We start from the raw sequence: 20,881 nt of genomic DNA, 5'->3' as shown, positions 1-20,881 counted from the left end.
ATTTACTATTTTTCAGATGAGAACACTGAGGCACCAAGAAATTAACTACCCTATCCCAAGGTCTTATAGCTAGTATATATATATGGTGTAGCTGGAATTCAAGACAGATAAATCTAATACTTTCTACTGCTACAGTGCTGTGCTGTCTTTATGATAAGACATATTAATACACATTGTGTGTGTGTGTATGTTTGGGGGGGCATGCTGGGACTTGAACCTAGGGCCTTACACATGCCAGGCAAGCATTCTACCACTGATCAACACCTCTAGCCCTGTGAAATATTTTGGTATAGATATGGCATTTCTATTTTCTGGATCAGACAAATAAGAAATATTTAACTCAAAAATTCAAAGCTGGGAAATGTTTTCAACTTCTGAATAAATCATAAAGGATATATTCTTTGACTGTTTTTCTAAATGAAGCATTAAAAATGATGAAACATTTTTTGAATACATACATACAGACTAGTGTAAAAATACCTGTTTCCTTACCACTTATCTTGAAATAAAACATTTCTGGTTCAGTTGAAAGGCCCTTGTGCATTCCTCCCCAGTCTCCTCCCCCACCCTCAGTAGTAACCACTGTCCCAACTTTGTCATTTATCATGTCCTTGCAGTTTATGTATCTTGGCAATAATCTGGTGACAGAGTGACGAATGAATATGTGGGTCAGTAGCAATTAATGTTATTAGCATTTTTTTTTTTCCTGAAGAAATTTAACTTTGGTCTGCTTTTTTGCCATTCCTGGTTGAGCCCAGATTTGTATCAGATCTGAGTCATGACACTTAGCTCTTCTCATCATATTTTATAATGTGGGAAAGGAATGGAAAAGTGCTCAGCTTCAGAGCCTACTGCCAAGGGTTCCAGGATCAGCTCCACAGGTTGTCTTTTTTCCCCATGATCTGAAGTCAGATTGTAATGTAGAGCCTTATTGCATTTGTACTTAGACCCTTTTCACTTTCTTTTCCATTCTCATCAGAAAATGCTATTCCTTCCAATGGCTTTACTTCCCAAGTATTTGCTGTCAATCTCTTCCTGAACTTTTAGTCCTAGTATTTCTAGCTGCCTACCTGACATTTCTACTTGAATGTCTTTATTTTTATTTTTTTTTTTAAAGAGAGAGTGAGAGAGATAGAGGTAGAGAGAATTTTTTAATATTTTTATTTTTTAGTATTTGGCGGACACAACATCTTTGTTTGTATGTGGTGCTGAGGATCGAACCCGGGCCGCACGCATGCCAGGCGAGCGCGCTACCGCTTTAGCCACATCCCAGCCCCTTGAATGTCTTTAAAGGCTTCTCAAATCAAACATGACCAAACCAGAAGACTTGTAATCTTTAGGGTCTCATGACTGACACTTTTTAGGATCAGTGGGTTAGGCCCTAATTCAAGTCAAATCTAAGGTAGATGGGCCTGTTCTATGTTTCTCACATTTTCCTGGATTTTAAAAGCTTAGTATCCTTAACTTATGATCTATACATATATTTTTGTATTGTGGAAGATTCCCAATAGGTTTAGAGTGTAGTTTGGACTTGGTCACATGAGATTCCTCCCCTGACCCCCAATCTAAGGGGAACAACTTCCTTAGGTTGGCAAAGAATTGAAGTAGACTTTTCCTAAAAGACAAAAACAAAAGCAAAGTAAAGTGCTAGTTAAGATTCAGCTTCAAAAAAATTCAGCTTCAAAAAGGAAATATTACGTATTACTGGTTCAGTATAATTGGTTTATATGAAAAAAAATAAGACTAGAACTTTTAAGGAAAGATAAAATAAGTAATGAGTGAAAAGCTGGAGTTGAGGCTATGATGCAAAGTGGGGACTAGGGCTAACCAAGGAGCTACTCTCAGGATTCAATGCCGGGACACAAAAAAGATTTAGAAAGAGAATAAAGGATGACTATAAAATATTAAAAACTGGCTCTTTGTGTACTTTGGAACATAGTACTCATTAAGTAATGACTGAATCTTGACAGTTTATAAAAGTTTTTCAATAAAAGCATATATTGATATACATAGTAGCTTTTCATTTATGAGGATACATTACAATTTATGTGAGTACTATTTTGTTAAATAATTTATTTTTGATGCTAATCAGATTATTATTTCTTTATTCTATTACACAAGAATGATTTATATATATATATATATATATATATATATATATATATATATATGATTTTGCTAAAGTTCAAGTAACTGAATATTGTGTACAAATTCTTCATTTCTTTCATAAAACTAATTTTGTTGAATTTTTTCATAAAATGCAACTACTAAACATTCTTCTGATAGCTCCTTTGTGAATGTGTCACTGTTCTTGATTTGCACACGCCTTATAATTTAGACTCTCTTTTGTTTTGGGTTGGCAGTTCCAACTGTTAAAGCTCTTGTCTGATTATGTGGAACTCCATTTTAATGGGAACAGCTTCTTTGCTGCGTTTTTAAAAAATCGTCTCGGAAGCTTCTTACTGTGGATCTTTGTTGGGGACAAAGGATTATTTATGCTAAAGGAAAATGTATTCCCCACTGAATTAGCTCGTGGGAAGCATAACAAGCTCATTAGTAATGCTCACTTGTTCTTTGGCCTTTTGCTGTGGTAGAGAGAAGGAAAATGACATCAAAAAGGACATTCTGTTGTCTTTTGCCTTCCCACAAAGAAAATGTGTTACAGTATTAGACTCTTCAGTTAGGTTTAGCTCAGGTTCAACTTTGGTATCAGAAGAAATGTTCCTGAAAGGAAAGTGGTATGTATAGTTGGCAGTGTGCATGAGGTATATTTGATATGACTTAGAGGAGAAAATAACTTTTCCTTGAAAATTGAAAGTATTTGGTCTTATAAATGGTTTTATATATTATTTTCCCTAATATGTTTTAGTAGAATGAAAAGTAGACTAGCTTATTATGTTTGCTATAAGCAACCAATAATCCTGGGTTTTTATACAGTATGTATTATTCTGAACATTTTTAAGCTTTTCACTTTTCTCCTGAAAATATATTAACAATTACATTAACCTAATTTAACTAATTAAAGTTTTTCTTTTTTTCTGTAGATTTCAAGAATTGTACTTTGAAACTAAAATTGTTATTTCTTTTATTTGTCTTGAATTTTTTTTACAGGAAGGAATTGAGTATTTTTGTTTCATAGTTAAAATTGATAGTTATCTTTATTACCTTGTTGTCTAGCAGAAAAAGCTTATGGTTAAGCTTGTGAATTTATATTAAAGTCCAGATGATCTTAAATGATCCCTATGAAAATCAGTTGAAAGATGCTTGAATTTCAGTATTGGTATTATGATTTTTATATTTATCTTATATTTACAGGGAAAATGAAATTCTGGGAGACTTTTACATAAGCAAAGTCTTATTGTTAATTTTATGTTACTGGACAGATGCTTCATTAATTCTTTGGTACTAGTGCCAGAAACAACATATTAAAGTATGTTTCGGGTTTTCCTCTTTCAAGTGAGAAGCATCCTTAGGAAGTAAGAAGCAGAGAGTCATTACTGAGTTCTTTTATAGTCAAACTATTCCAACAGGAAGAGAATGTTTTTGGTCAAATAAGAGAAAAACACATTTTAAAATCTTGTGATTTGGGGATTTTGGGAAGTGGGAAAGCTGCCATCATCTGTATTAATGTTTGTTCTGTTTTCAGAATAGCTGTTTCATTTCCATATAGATGACCATGCAGCCTGCAATTCAAGTAAGTATTTTTCTTGGAAAAATGTCTTTAAAATTTTTTTAAAGCATTACATTTTGATAGCAGGAATATTATATTTTTGACCTTCTAGTTCTAAAAAGATTTTTTAAGTCTAAGGTTTTATTTGTATTAAACATTTGAAAGAATAAAATATATCGTAGAGTTGATGCATCCATCTTATTTGTACCACTTTGATAAAAGAATTAGAATATTTTATCATTTTCCCCTTATTATAATTTAGTACATAACTGCAGTTAAAAAAAACTTTCAGTGAAAACAAATATATATATATATATATATATATATATATTTTTTTTTTTTTTTTTCCTTAGACAATTGTACATTTGCTCTGTAAATGTCTGAACATGACTAGGGGTTAAAATTTGAAATTTTACGGAGTAGATTTTTTTGTTCATTTTATGTCTGAGGGTAATGAGACAAGCCAGGATAATCTTATCTTTGATTTTCAGGGTTGGTATTTGTTATATTAATCTTATATCCTTTTGTTTTCTTTACTTTATTATAACTAGAACATGATTGAATATTAACTTAAAGATAAAAGTAATATTTAATATGGTTATCTAGAAATATACAAGCAGCTGATAATACAATGTGCTGGAAAGTAAGAACTTTAGAGTTAGTCGGATTCCAGTTCTGATCCTCATTCTGCTACTTCTATTGTGATATTCTGGCAAGTTATTTAACTGTTGAGTATTTTCTGCCTAACCTGTAAAGTGAGGATAATAGTTCTTATTTTGCAGGGCAGCTGTGAGGAATCAATGAGATAACGTGTGCAGAGGGCCTTCAAGAATGCATAGCACCTAGCAGGTGCTCCAGAAGTTTGGTTGTACCAAACTTGGCACATCAAATTATCCAGTTATAAAACTGGAGGTAGTACCTGTGACATGAAAGCCTCTCTTTCTTTTGACTAAGAAAGAAGGCTTACCAAGATAACAATTGATAAAGCTTAGAGAAGAGAATATGTTTATCAAATGGTTAGGAACAACCCTGAGTGCGATTCTGCTTGTATGCCTTCCTATGTTATGTCCCATACCATTCTGCTCTACTGATGGAGTCCATCATGCTGTTTTTCTTTTGGGAATTGATGACAGTCTTCCCAGAGGTCTTATTCTTCTGTTTTGTGTTCTTTCACATTCACATCCATTGTGCCCAGAACTCCTTTATTTCTCAAAACCATTTTGATTTGATTCCTTCAATCTGTCCTCTCTTCATTTCGGTCTTTAAACACTAATTTCTTGTTGATTATAGTTTTTTGATTCCTTATAGAGTGCTTTTCTCATTGCCATATTATCCATGTTTTTCTCTTTCCTATGCTGAGGATCATTAGTAGTTTATTGGTGATTTTTTCCCCCATGGTTTTGTTTTCTGGTCCTGTGAAATCTCTGATCTAGATTCCACAGGTCCATCTTTATTGATTCTTTTTTCAGAGTAACCTTGATATCTCTCATGGAGATTTTTGCTTCTCTCCCTGCTGAAAGTAAGAAATTTTTAGCTGTTTCTCTGCTAAATGTATTGGACAGTTACTTATTTATAAGTACTTTGAAGAGAGGAGACATCCAGTATATCTTTGTAATCAATTGATTTCTTATTAATTTAATAAATTAAAATCTTCCATACCCTACTTTTATGTCCTTCATTCTGATTAATAAAGGAAACATACAGTCTAAAAGTCAATGAACAATAGTTCTTAACTGCTTTGGGGTCATACTCCTCTTTGAGAATCTGACAAAACCTTTGAATTCTTTCTCGGATAAATGATCCATGTGTAAGCATACAATTTAATTCAAATTGTAAGAAAGCTCATGTATGTAAGTTTATCTGTAAATTGCTTATGGATTAAGAATCTCTGCAACGTGGCAGCTTTCAATACATATAAACAGCATTTAGATGTGCAGTTTTGGTATTAACATCTAATTTTTTTTTTTTAAAGAGAGAGTGAGAAAGGGGGAGAGAGAGAGAGAGAGAGGGAGAATTTTAATATTTATTTTTTAGTTATCGGCGGATACAACATCTTTGTTTGTATGTGGTGCTGAGGATCGAACCTGGGCCGCACGCATGCCAGGCGAGCGCGCTACCACTTGAGCCACATCCCCAGCCCTTAACATCTAATTTTTAACACTAATATGCTGCTGAGTAGCCAGGGTATTATAACATCTTCTGCTTACAATAAGAGAAAAATTCAGCCTTGGTCTCTTCTCTTAAGTATCAGGAAGTGAGAATGACTTTTGTTAATGTTAACATTTCCATGTTTACACATAATTTTTTCTAAACCTCCCTCCTAACTCATGCTCATCTTTCCTTGATAAACACTTGTACCTACTCTGCCTGTTTTCAGCTCAGCCAATGATTTAAAAGTACAAATAGCATAATAAAATATGATTGGTTGTAAGATACACTTTGATTTTGATTTTAGAATCATTTGCTAATATTATTTTCTCAATTATTCAAATATTTTTGATTGAATATTGCATGCTAAGTTACTTTACTGAGTTCTCCGTTAACAAACAGAAATAACACATTTATGAAGGGAAGAACTAGTAAATCTTTGCTGTACTCCTTTTTGCTTGGAGAGAATTCAGGAAAGTAAATGACATCTTTTTCCTAAATTTTTATAGAACCCTCATATGTTTAGGAATTCATTCCCCAGTTTCTACCTATAATTCCCAAAATAATGTTCCTCAAATTAAGTTTCATTTTGTCTTTGGTTTTTTTAATTGGATTTCATTACTCCTGCATACCTCTTATATTTACTAATTTTCTTTCTTTACCTTTGGGATCTCTCTCTCTCTCTCTCTCTCTCTCTCTCTCTCTCAAACATGTTTATTTCTCATCAGAGGAGACTGAAAGCAGGTTTTAATTTTTTTCCTCCAAACTTATCTAGATTACATATAGTATTGCTTTGGCTTTTGATTTTGTATAGTAAGACCTACCTCAAATGAATTTTAATGTATTTTAAGGGGAAAATGTTCTATATTTAAAAAATATCAAGTGGACAGTCGGATGTCTTACCACTTCCAAATATTTTAGTGTGTGTTTAAAAAAAAAATCCAGGACATCTTCCTATAAAATCACAGTGAAATAATAAGAATTATATTCTGATATCACATACTACCATTTTATATTCAGGTCATATTCAAATATTGCCAGTTGTCCTGGTAATATCCAGTTCAGAATCTTGTGTTACCTTTTGCTGTCTGGTTTCTTTTTGAGTCTGAATCAGTCTAGAATGGTATCTTTCTTTGCCAGTCTGTAATGACTTTGACACTTTTGAATATTTTAGAACAACTGTTTTATAGAATGTCCCTTAATTTGGGTTTGCGTGATGTTTTCTCATGATTGGGTTCAGGTTGTGCATCTTGGCAGAAATATTACTTAAAAGATGATGGTTTTTCTCATTGCATTCTATCGGTGGCATATGATTATTGACAGTGTTCACCCTTGTCACTTGGTTATGATACTGTCAGGTTTCTCTACTATAAAATTACTCTTTTTCTCCCTAAGTAAGTATTTTGAGGGTAAATAATGTTATAGACATCCCAATACTTGTAAAAGTTTCAACCTATTTATTTATTTACATTTGTATGGACTCATAGTTGTCTATTTTAGTCAATGTGGTATAATCCATTTCTGTCATTTATTAAATTTACCCCCAGTTTAGCCAATAGAAGTCCCTTCAGGCTAGTTTTTGTTCTCTTTTCATGTCCCCATATCTTTTGAGTGCTTCTTTGCTTTCTGATAAAAGGTCATAGGGTTCATTCCCCCCCCCCCATTCCATATTTGTCCTTTCTTCTGTGGCAATGAGAAATCTGGCTTCCATTGGGTTCCCTTATTATCCTGCTCAGGATCTGACACCTTGCATAATCTTATCCCCATATGTGGATGACCTCTCAGTTGTTCTAAGCAACTGCCCTCCAAGAACCTTCTGGTCACTTCACTTGGGTCCTAATACCCCTTCCTGAATTATTCAGGAAGGAGAAGGACAAAGGCTATTGTCACTTTTGTAAAAAGCGACTTCATGATGACATCATTACTTCTTTTACAACTTAAAGAATCAATAGTCTTTTCTATAAATAATCTTATATTAAAGCATATCTAGTTGCAAGTATTAATTTGATGATATGGTTACATCAATTTTTATTCTAAACCAAGGATTGTTTATGGGTAAATATTTTTGGTTTAGTGGGTCAGTAGGCAAAATCAAGGCTGTGAAATAGGTACTTACATAACAACAATTTTAAAATGTAAAATTCTCTTTTAACTTGTGGGCCATACAAAATCAAATGACAGAGAAGATTTGCCTCATGGACCTAGTTTTTCTCCCTCTCACTTTATTTTAGTTTTTAAAGCTGAGGATCAAACCCCAGGTCTTGCATATGCTAGGCAAGACACTTCCCCTGAGCAACATCTGTAGTTCCCACTCCCTTATTTTAAATCAAATATTTAGAAATTAATTTTTTAAAAAAGCATTGTTTTTATAATTTAAAGTTTAAAATGCCATTTACATTTTTATTAATTGTCCATTCATTCAACAAATGTTTATTTAATCTCTATCTTCAAAGCCCAATGCCAGTTGCTGCAAAGATATCTCTTGAAAAGCAGATATCATTAACCCATCTCACAGCTGAAATTCTCAATCTCTGGTCAAGTCATTGTTAAACTTATTCAGCTAACAAGTGGAGGAAAAATATTTGTTGAATTTTATCCTCTTGGCTCAATAGTAAAATCCATTCATTTATAAGGGGTTTACCTTGTCACTATTGTATTAAATATTGAAAATGTTTCAAGTATCCAAACTAATAGTTGCTTCTAATTTATGTATTTTCAATGAGTTGATACAGTTTTGTGCATGAGTATATTGTGTCTGGCTTATACTTTGCCATTTAAATGTAGATGTGAATCATGGTAACCATTAGCAAGTTTGCATTAATTCAGCCAATTGGTGTTTTCTCTAGGTGTGGTTTGGAGAAGATCTGCCTCTAAGTCCACGGAGTCCTCTGACCCCCAGACATGGACCAGGGTTGGCTGATGTTTGTCAGTATGATGAATGGATAGCTGTGAGGCATGAAGCTACTCTGTTGCCTATGCAAGAAGATCTGTCTATCTGGTTATCTGGTCTATTAGGTAAGGCTTGCCAAGAGACCCCAAATTATAGTCTCTTATTCAATAAATATTTATTTAGAACCTTACTTTTTGTCAAGGAATATTGGTTCTAGATGCTGGGGATTCTCTAGTAAAATTAAATGTTTAAGTTGCTTGTTCTTACCAAGCTTAAATTCCCTCAAATTCAGGGGAAATACTGTGATTCACCCTGAACCTTGGGTCTGGAATAGTAGGAAATTTGAGATTTAAGTGAAGAGGTCAGTACTTTTGAATAGTCAACGTTTCATTGTTTATATTAAAATCTTTTTCTAAAAGTACATAGGTCTATTTTTTTAACTGATCTTTCCACAGTCTTGTATAAATCATTAGATTCTGAGTGAAATTTATATTGTAGTTAAAATAATTACTATTTCTGAGACATTGAGGATTACAGACATATGAAACAAAAGGAAATGTCAGGTTAGAGAATATCTGTCATTTATATATTTTACTCTATTAGAAAGTATGATGAATTCTTTGAACTTTCTTACCAGAAAAATTCGCTTTAAGTACAGAATTTTATGTGGCATTTCAAGATCATCTATGGTCCTCCTAAGATAATTAAACATACATGAAACACTGGATCTGGTTATCTGATAACAGTTTGATGATTTGGATAATTTAAAAAGTTTTTTATGTAATAATAATGCTTTTAAAGGTGAAAAGTTGGCATTGTCTGACTATTATGGTACTAGATTTAATTTTTAAACTACAACAAAATCAATCTTATTTATAAAAAATCCTCTTATGAAAACTATTAATATTCAATGAATTTATTTTAAATGAAACATGTCAATTGTCTTTATCTTTTTCTGCAGTAATACATCACAGATATTTTTGTTTCGGTTGGCTTTCATTTAACTTGACCTTATTTGTTTTAACTATTCTTCTAAGAGGGAATATTTTGAGTATGATCAGAATTTGTTTTGTTTTTTAGCTGTAATCTAATTTTATTTAATTAAATTTTAATCATTTTATTTGAATTTACTCTTTTTAGAAGAACCTTACCTTTGAAATTTGTTTTTAGGTATTGAAGTTAAGGCAGAAAGACTATTGGAAGAACTTGATAATGGAGTGCTCTTATGCCAATTGATTGATGTTCTTCAAAATATGGTGAAAGCATGCAACTCTGAAGAATCAGGGGTAAGTAAATGTTTGATAGAGGTGATATTATACCTTGGTTGGTATAATTTAATTTGTTTATGTATGTTTCTTTTCATCTTTACAAGTTTGTAAACTTCTATCCCTCAACTGGCTATGATATTTTGAAGAATTTACTTAATCTTTTTGAACATCTGAAAAGATATTATCTGTGAAGTGGAGATATTAACATTTCCCCTGTGGGATTTATTTGTGTTTTAATCAGTTTTTTTTTTTTTTTCCCTTCTTCTGCTGTAACCAAAAGACCTGATAATTTAATGAGAACAATTTTAGAGGAAGAAAAGTTTATTTGGGGGCTCATGATTTCAGAGGGCTCAGTATATGGACAGCTGGCTCCATTCCTCAGAGTCTGAGATAAGGCAGAACATCATGGTGGAAGAGTATGGCAGAGGAAAGCAGCTGGGGACACGGTTCTGGGAAGCACAAAATATAAACCCCAAAGACATACTCCTAAGGACTCACCTCCTCTAGCCGTACCTTGTCTGCGTATAGTCACCACTCAGTTAATCTTATAAGGGGATTAATGCGCTGATAGGGTCAAGGCTTTCATAACCCAATCATTTCACCTCTAAACCTTCTTGGAATGTATCACATATGAGCTTTTGGAAGACACCTAATATCTAAACCATAGCAGTGAGCATTCATTGAAATTAAATGAGATAATATACAGATAATATCTAGCATAGTGCTTGATGCATTGTGGCTAACTCTTCTTAAGACCAATGATCATACCTTCCTTATAGGGTACTTCCTTACAGGGCCAGATGTTTATAAGGGTTAAGTGAGAAAAGAGCTTGTGATAGTTACTGGCACACAGGTAGCTACCATCATCATCAACACTATTATTATCTTCTTTATAGTCTCTATATAGTGTCTTAGTAGTAAATTCTTTAAAGCTTGAATAATTTTTAAAATATTTATTTATTTTTTAATTGTAATTTGGCACAATATCTTTATTTTATTTATTTATTTTTAGGTGGTGCTGAGAATTGAACCCAAGGCCTCACACGTGCTAGGCAAGCGCTCAACTGCTGAGCCACAACCCCAGCCCCAAAGATTGAATAATTTTAATAAAATTTTCCTTCATTGACCCTTAGGTCATGATTTGAAATAGATCAGATTTTCTTTATTTTCATCAGATGTAGGTGTTTTCAAAAGTTTTAGATCTGGACACTCATATACTGTAAGTGGAAATATAAAGTGGTATCACTGTTTTGGGGGACAGTGAACAAGACATATATACATATATGTAAAACATTGAGATTAAACCTCATCCATCAGTATAATTCTTTACTTCTTGGAATTTAGTCTAAGAAAATTACCAATTTATAAAAATGTTAGTAAAATAAATTAGGAACAACCTAAATGCTCTTCAATAAAAACATGTTAAAATTAATTAAGGTTCTTAAACACATTAGAATATTGTACATCTATTAGAAATGATTATTTAAATCTATTATTTTCAACCCTTAAAGATTCCTGCAACCTTTCAATAAGAGTTCATGTGCACATACATACACACCAAATTGCGGAGTAGCATCTTTATGTGACATTTGGTAGGTACAGCTGCATAAATAGCTATGCCTAGAGATGTCCTATGAAAATGGGGAGAATTTCAGTGGATACTATTTACCTTTGTATTTAGTGTATTGTTTATTTTTTAAATGATTACATAGTCTATAAAAAAAAAAAGCCTTACCTCTGAAAGATAATAGGAACAGGATATACCTTATATAAAGGGTATATAAGGAACTGGTCATAGTGACTATCTCTAGGAAGAGAGAGCTAAGGGGCGGAGGTGCATATTGTACCTATTACATTAAAAAATCATTTTCATGAATTGTTTTCTCAAGTAGAAATTTAAACTAAAGCAAAGTAACTTCCTCCACCTCAGCTTCAGCAGGATTATCTAAATAAATATTCTTGGGCCTGATAATAAAAACTTAGGGATCTGTGAAATTTAGACTGTCAACTTTTCAATGAACCTGAATTAAGAATGTACAACTACTTCCTTTTTTGTTAGTCTCCTTGAGAAACTCAGGACTGACTTCATGAATCTCCATGAAAGGAAGTTTAAAAAAAAAAATGAGTATGTTTGTTAACTTTGAGCATAGCCATGATTTTGTATTTGTATTGAATTTTGTATGGAGAAATGTACTTTGGAATTGTCAGACTTTCCTTCTTCTAAAAGGAAAAAAAAGAGAGATTAAAGAAGTCTGATCCTACTGATAATTTTGACCAGTTTATTTTCTAAGGAATCATTTTCTGAGTATACTAAAAGTGAAATAAAATCATTTTTAAAGATATTTTCGGGCTGGGGATGTGGCTCAAGCGGTAGCGCACTCGCCTGGCATGCGTGCGGCCCAGGTTCGATCCTCAGCACCACATATAAACAAAGATGTTGTGTCCGCTGAGAACTAAAAAATAAATATTAAAAAAAAAAAAAAAAGATATTTTCTCCCGGGCTAGAGTTGTGGCTCAGTGGTAGAGTGCTTATCTAGCACGTGTGAGGACCTGGGTCCGATCCTCAGCACTGCATCAATCAATCAATCAATCAATAAAATAAAGGTATTGTGTCAACTACAACTAAAATTAAGTATTTTAAAAAAAGATATTTTCTCCCTAAAGTTGTGTACTTTTTAGTTAAATTCAAAGCAATAATCATTTATTTTATAATATTGAAATGGATGTCTAATAAAAAGAACCTTATGTCTTTTCCAGAATTTTCCAATGAGAAAAGTGCCTTGTAAGAAAGATGCTGCATCAGGTTCATTCTTTGCCAGAGACAATACCGCCAATTTTCTTCACTGGTGTAGAGACATTGGGGTTGATGAAACTTACCTCTTTGAATCTGAAGGTTTAGGTAAGTGGTATTGCTATCATTGTTAGAGTTTTTAATGTTTGTTAGGGTATTTTGTGTCCTTCCCTCCTAATTTTTCTTTCCAAATAAGGATTCAAAATTTCATCTTTCCAAATAGTGACTTACAATGCCATATCTCAGTTTCTTAGAAAAATTTGTACTTTAATTTTATGTTGAACAATTGGAGAATCATATATTAAATTAAATACATTAAGCTTTTCATTTATAGTTAAGTATTTTATATATTTAGAATGCCCCAACCATATTTTATTTAATGAATTGGTTGTGGGAAGTTCTGGACTAATGCTTACTAATTAATGTTTTCATCAAGTTTACTTTACTAAGTTTAAATTACTAGTAATTTCTGTTTAATCGGATAATTACATAAATAATAGAAAGCCAAATGGTGTGTGTTTATAGTGTTTAGATTTACCTTGTAAACAACAGCTGCCAACTTGATTATCCAAATGGATTAATGTTTTTGATTATTCATTTTTGAAAAGTCATGCTTTACTGAAGAATTATTGACATTTTCTCATTTCCTTTAAGTCAACAGAAGCATCAGTATAGTTATTAAAGTGGTAGCTATTTTTAGACTATACACACACACACATACTTCAAAGCATTTATATATGTATATACATCTGTATATATGTCTACAATACACAAGTAGAATTTACAATGCTATGATGTGAACAGTAGCCTATCAAGGGTAGGCATGGTGGGAATCTGCCCTGGTAGGGAAAAGTTTTATCACTGACATTGTTTACAATTGCTAATTTTGTGGGGATAATAAAAGGCAAATTGACTTTTAATTGGTGTTACTATAGTCTTTAAATTTACTTCTGACAGTGCACATCCTTATCACCTGCACCACTGGATACTCCTATCTAGGGTAGAAGGAAGTGGGTTATTCTTTCACCCCTTAGTATACACCCTGCTTTTAGTCCAGGTGTGTTGATCACTGCTAATACTGTAGCAGTATTTGATGGCACATCCAGCTTGTAGAAATCAAAGGGAAAAGGAAATGCTTTGCCTTCTCTAGTTTCTAGTTTTCTGGCTCTGAAAGAATATAAGATTGTTGTGTATTTTTCAATATCAGTAAGAGATATCTCTGATTATCCTGAAGCTCACTGTCAATACCAGTAAGTAATTCAGTTTTAGGCATTGAACTGATGATCTAATTTTTTTTACTCTCTAAAGGCCTCAGCAATGAGCCTCTTAAATGTTTACATTTTACTAGTAACTCAAAGCAATTTAAGAGAAACAAATGCTAATTTTAGGTAATCCTAAGTGTTTGGAAAAACAGATTTAAAAAATTAGGATAAATTCATTTGTTGGTATGAATTTTAAACTTGAATATAGGCTTTTTTATTGCTTTGAAAAACAATACTTTGTGCTTTGGGTATATTATAAGGTGCTATTCAGAAATCAAAGAACAAATGCCATTTCTGTTGGAGGGATCAGTGTACATAAAACTCACCACACATTATACATTATTAGATTCAGATTCAGAAATTTCCTAGAGTTTCTAATAAGGACCAGAACAGAAAGAAGATGATTTACAATTACTATATTGGTACATTTAACATGAATTCTGTGATCAGGACTTTTTTTAAAAATTTTTATAAACAGTATCTCTGTTTACCTTTAATTCTGAGTTACCTTTATATTCTCCTCTTCTGTTTTTGTGACATTTCAGAGATAATGACATATAGTCAAAGATAATTTAGGGTAAAATTAAGGTGATATATTTCTTCTAATGGTATCTCCTATTGAGAGATCCGAAATAAAAATAGTGTAATATTACTAAGCCCATAGTTTTCAAAAACTAAAATGCTATAGAAATCAGATCCATGGTAAATGTTAATCCTTTTCTTTTTAGCCAGTTTTTAAAAATAATTTATAGAAAATAACAATATGTGGAGAAAATAAAAATGTCTTTTCTAAGTCTTTTCCAAACAAGTAAACCCACTGCCTGCATTGTTCTTTTCTTTCTCTCTTCCATGTCAAAAAAATTTCTAATTCTCCTCCTTAAAATATGTTTTTATTTTCCCACAGTTTTACACAAAGATCCAAGACAAGTATATCTTTGTCTGCTTGAAATTGGCCGCATTGTGTCAAGGTATGTATTCCACAATATTTCAGAATTCCAGTGTCATAAGCTCTTTTAAGTTACTTAATTTTAGCTTAGATAGAACATGGTTTTCTAAAATGAAAGAAAGTGATTCTTGATTGAAATGAAGTAACCTAATTTCCTATATTATCTTTCTTTTTGTGTCTTTATTTGTTCTATTTGCATGAGCATATGTCAACATTTGTTCCCTCACGTATCTTGCTTCATTTAATATTAAATTGTGAAAGTGATTACTTAAAATGTTTAGATTAAGAATAGGGCAAGGGAATGTAGTCCTAAGGCACTCCAAGGCAAAGCAATTTCTGAACACAGGATCTGACAAGAAGGCTAAGGCTTGGTATGCCCTAAACCTTCTTTACTTTCTGGTTGATTTTAAAGCCAACGTTCAGGATCTCAGGAAGAATATAGAGAACTATAGTAACCAAATACATGCAATGATGTGAAAGTTGTAATCTGGATTTTTGGTAATCTGTGAGACATTAAAAAGGCACTTGTAGCACCACATAAAAATAAATAAAGGTATTGTGTCCAACTACAACTAAAAAATAAATATTAAAAAACAAAAATATTTTTTAAAAAAGGCACTTCTAGATGTCCCAGTGAAACAATTTGTAGAAGAGAATCATATGATCTCTGTTCTAAAAATAAAAGGCAATCTATCTTGATATACAAGGAAGTTCTTGGTCCACCTTTGCTTGAATGATCAGATTTTCTGGCTTATTTTCAGATATGGGGTTGAGCCACCAGTGTTAGTAAAACTTGAGAAAGAAATTGAGTTAGAAGAGACCTTGCTTAATACTTCTGGACCTGAAGATTCTATCAACATACCAAAATCGTGCTGTCAGCATGAAGAGCTACATGAAGCTGTAAGTAATCACCATATTTTCTTTTGACTATCCTACCTGAAGTCTCGTAGTTTCATGCTTTCCTATACTGCCACTGGTTATACTGTGTTTAAAAGAAAATATTTCTTATTCAGAATACATACCAGTTAATAATCCCCACTCTCTGATGGGTACTTTATCTTAGAGGAGATTTGTCATTTCTTGCTTATGATGAGGAATGAATGTGTAATTGAGGAATCATGGGGCAAACAGCCTGAAACCTATCATGAAGGGTACTATAAGCTGCAAAAATTCATTAATTCTTTTTAAAAAATATAATAGTATAATAACCTCACAAATGATAAGGATTACTCTCATGGTCATATAAAGGCTAAATTGGTTTTATGGTAATAATCCAAATATAAGATGTTGAGAACTTGAATTTGAGCAGAAATGGGCATAGAGCCAAAGGAACAATTATAAGCCAGGTTTAGGAGATAGAATTGACAGGAATTAGTGACTGATTATGAGGGAAGGAGAAAATCTAAGGTGATTTCCAAGGTGAAGTAGATGATATACTGATACTTGGACAATATAGGAAGAAGAAAAATTGTAATGGAAAAATCAATTTTTTTTTAATATTCCCCCTGATACAGTCTTTACATATTTGTTAGACAATGGGTTACAATGGAAGATTTTCTTAACTTTACTTGTTCATTCTATAGAAGTTAATAGAATTACATTCCTTAGGCTGTGGGTCTTCTGCAATGACTACTGTGTAAGTGACAGAGGTAAACCGAGTATCAAACATATTCCACTGATTGTTCTTTAGAGTAATTCAAAAGTTTATAGCATTTTATAGAAATGCTTAATGTCCAAAATAATGAATAAATCATTACTAATAAACATTTAGAAAGTATTGCTTTGATTGATTTATTTAATATAACAAAAGTCAACAATAAAACATTCAGATAGCATTGCAAGACAAGTTTAAGATTATGTCAGCCATGCCTTTATCAGATCAAAATATATTTACCTACATTATTTTATTGATACATTTGGTGACCATAAGTAATCAATGCAGAAGTAATACAGCCAGTGAAAAGTAAAATTTATTTAAAATTTTTTGTAACCTTAAAGACTATAATAAAATATAAAGGAAATATCAGGAAAGTATTTTTATTAAGTGAGAAATATAGTATGTTAATTTCACTATTATTTAAAGACTATGAAATTTTTAGTAGGGAAATGGGCAGAGACTATGGTCACACAAACAGAAAGTACAATGTTGAAACTTGCTGATAATCAAGGAAATCAGATTAATATAGCTCTGAAAAACCATTTGTCCCAATAGCAAAATTTCTCAAAATTATGAAACTTGGGCTGGGGATATAGCTCAGTTGTAGAGTGCTTGCCTGGCATAGCTGAGGCCCTGAGTTTGATTCCCAGTGTTGCAGGGGGAAAAAACAAACAAAACAGTACCCGTAAATTCTGGTGAAACTACACTTAAGGATTGCTATTAGTAATTGAAAATGATGCATACTTTTAAAAAACAAATTGACAGATATCATGAGCTACAAAAATATTCCTTTTCCATTTTTATTATGATTGAAAACAGGAAAAACAAATAAAAATGCTTATTGCACTATTTATATTGGTAAAAATTGTAAATAGTATAAAAAGCTTCCAATGGGGAAATGGCTTAGTGAATTAGGATTCATTATCTTAACAGAATCATAATTTTATGTGGTCATCATGACAACTGTGTAGCAACAAAAAAATGTTTATTTTGTGAAAAATATGTATATATAGAAACAAAGAGAATGAAAATAATAGTGATGTATCATTGGAGATAATTTTTTTTAGCTATTTCCTTTAGTATTCTGATATTAATTATGCAATAAATAAAACCAGAAGCAAACACTTCTTATCCACAGTTCTTATTTTAGAGTCACTGTCTTATTGAGCTATGGGTAAGTGTTGATGGTTAGCACTAGCAATATTTTAAACAAGGAAAGTGACTTCTGAGATCAGCGTTCTTGCTATGGAAACTACAAATGAACCCATTTCCTTACATATGTGCTATATGAATATTTTTATCGTCCACCTATAAATATATGATCTTGGGTAGATAATTAAGGCAATCAAATAAATTCCTCAGTGTTCAGCTAAATTGGGCCTACCTGAAGAGAATTTTTTTTAACATCATACCTAAGTTAAAGTCAATTAATTAATTAATTAATTAATTTTTTAAATTTTTTTAAAAATTCCTTCTAGTTTATTAATAATATAATTTTATATACATATACATATTAAAAGTTCCCATAATAAAACTATAGATAATTTTAATTTTATTGTTAACATTTTTACATTTTCTTTTTTTTTTTTTTTTTATTGGTTGTTCAATAGTAGAGGATAGGAAAGGTAGCAGAATACAACAGTCACTAGTAAGGCAATATGTAAAAACGTGGATGTGTAACCGATGTGATTCTGCAATCTGTATACGGGGTAAAAATGGGAGTTCATAACCCACTTAAATCAATTAATTTATTTAGATATCCTCTGTGTGACAAGTAATTGAGAAAAATATTCATGATCTTATTTTTGCAAAATGTGATTTTAGAGAAAAGTCAAATATTTTTGATAGTGGCATATATGTGACATTTTTTTCAGACAGATTTAAAAAAGTCTTCATTTAATTAATTTATTTTAATTTCCATGTTTTAAGTATAGATCTCCCCCACTCCCCTGTAATGGGAACTGAACCCAGGGGCACTCTACTACTGAGCTATATACACCCTAGCTCTTTTCTATTTTATTTTATTTTTTAAACAAATACAACTTTTTTTATACATTTTTTTTTTCATTTTTATGTGGTGCCAAGGATCAAGCCCAGTGCCTCAAACATGCTAGGCAAGCGCTCTACTGCTGAACCACAACCATAGCCCCTCTTTCCTATTTTTTGTGGGGAGACAAGGTCTCGCTAAATTCCCCTGGCTGGCCTCAAACTTTCTATCTTCCAGGCTCAGCCTCTGAGTAGCTGGGATTACAGGTGTGTACCCAGCTTGAATATGGAGTTATTGAATTTCTTTTTATATTTACTATAGTTCTACCATCTTCGTTTTTCATTTACTGAGATAAAAATAATTCTTGAGATATAGAAGTGGAGTTTTCCCCTGATTCCTTTCTCCTTAGCAGACTATTGAAAGAGAATAAACACTTTTAGAAAAATGCATCTTGGATTGAAACTTTTAAGAATCTTACCTAGTCATGGGTGAATAGATAGGAATATGTCTTTGTATATTTAAATAACTTTGAATAAATCTTAGTTTAGTACAATATTAAGGGAGAAGTTAAAATTCCTCCTTAGCCTTTATCTGGCCAGTTTTTGATTTGACACAAATGCTTAATTCCACAAGTCAAGCTTAATAATGGTCTCACCAAATGTGTTTTGACTTGACCTCCCTGTTCCACATTTGCAGACCTTCTTCAGCTGTCAAGAGCTCACTGCAAGCCTGTCTGCATTTTGGGCAGAGAGAGAGGGAGGCCTAGATTCCATCACTGTTGGCTTTTGTGTTAGATTGGCAACGTCTAATCTCAGTATTTGTTAATAAGTAAAGGAGAAGAGATATTATATAGTTAAACTTTTGTCTTTGTGATTTATCTTCCTATCAAATAACATTGCATTTTAACTTTAAACAAAATACTTTGTATAGCTAGCACCAAATTTTATTACATATTTTAAATCTTAGGTTAAACATATTGCTGAAGATCCTCCTTGTAGTTGTTCTCATCGATTTTCTATTGAGTACTTATCTGAAGGACGATACCGACTAGGGGATAAAATACTCTTCATAAGGGTAAGTCTATTATTTACAGTCTATAAACACATAGATCTTGTTTTAGAATTGATTTTATTGCTTTACCAACTCCTTTGCACCCCCTTTGCTTTTAAAAAAGTTGGAATAAAGGATGCTGTTAATGGAAGAATTTCACTGTACATCACCATAAGATGAAACAAAATGTCTAATAAGATTATTATCCATAGTAAGTAAAGAGAACAGAAACACTACAGTTTATAATGATATATACTTTGGGCCTTAAGCATAGGATCTTTTTTCTTATTGACATAGCATCAGTATGCATACCAATCTGTTGATATACATGTTCATTACCTTTCTTTGTCCCGTCTGCAATTGCTTACTTGTCCCCTTTTCTGATTAACAGATTGAAATTTCACTTGTTTAGCATTCTTTTTACTTCTGATACAAGAGCTATTTTTCCTTGATCTATGAACATAAAAGATTTAAATATATAACTTCACCATCCACATTTTCTTCTCTTTCATGTGTTTTCATTACATTTCCATCCACTGTCCTGCTTTCACAGAAACACCCACATATACTTTCTTTTTAAAAAAAAAACCTGCAATTTTATTTATTTATTTATTTGTTTGTTTGTTTGCAGTGCTGGGATTGAACCTGGTGCCTTGTGTGTGCTAGGCAAATGCTCTGTTACCGAGTCACATGCCCAAACCTCTTTCTATCTTTTAATTAACTTCCTTTTTAAAGGCGATATGATATAGTGAATGGTGCACAGAGGATGGGACTTAGAGTTAAAACTTGTGGCTAGTCTCATGCAGTTGTGCAGATTTACCAGCTGAGTGGACAGGGGCCTGAAATTCAGCCTGGTCTGTAAGAATCAGAGTTGGTCTTATCCCTGCAAAAGTGTCATTTGGGTTAGGGGCTGGCAACCCAGAACATGTTGAGGTCAGGTTCAAATTTCTTAACCTCTTAAAGCCATAATTTTCTTATCTGCAAGGAAGAAAGAATAATAAATTAAATCCACGTATTTTGAAGATTAAAATTAAACTAATATATGAAAATAATTTATTAATTTATAAAATACAAGATTTTGTTTATTTTTATCTTTTTTCCCCTAATTATTTTTTCTTTAGTATGAAGCATTTTTTTTTCACTTTAAGTCACCATTTCTCTTTCTCTTCCTCTTCTTCCCTCACTCCTCTCTTTCCTTCAGTATTCAACTCT

The 20,881-nt window shown here is 32.2% G+C and overlaps 1 protein-coding gene across 2 annotated transcripts in view; it reads left to right on the top strand.

Annotated features, from left to right (window-relative positions):
- The window catches only part of Gas2l3 (growth arrest specific 2 like 3), a 33,487-nt gene that overhangs the window by 7,505 nt on the left and 5,101 nt on the right, over positions 1-20,881 (top strand). Inside the window, exons 2-8 of one of the 2 annotated variants that reach the window (XM_027930998.2) lie at positions 3,647-3,694; positions 8,665-8,833; positions 9,879-9,994; positions 12,734-12,875; positions 14,934-14,997; positions 15,737-15,875; positions 19,586-19,693. In XM_027930998.2, coding sequence (XP_027786799.2) covers positions 3,671-3,694; positions 8,665-8,833; positions 9,879-9,994; positions 12,734-12,875; positions 14,934-14,997; positions 15,737-15,875; positions 19,586-19,693 — 762 coding nt within the window. In that variant the 5' untranslated portion in view covers positions 3,647-3,670. The remainder of the gene's footprint in view (positions 1-3,646; positions 3,695-8,664; positions 8,834-9,878; positions 9,995-12,733; positions 12,876-14,933; positions 14,998-15,736; positions 15,876-19,585; positions 19,694-20,881) is intronic. The other variant, XM_071609149.1, reaches the window with a different exon arrangement.

Source organism: Marmota flaviventris, chromosome 3, assembly GCF_047511675.1.
Source record: "Marmota flaviventris isolate mMarFla1 chromosome 3, mMarFla1.hap1, whole genome shotgun sequence".
NCBI lineage: Eukaryota > Metazoa > Chordata > Mammalia > Rodentia > Sciuridae > Marmota > Marmota flaviventris.
This window is presented reverse-complemented; position numbering and strand designations above follow the sequence as displayed.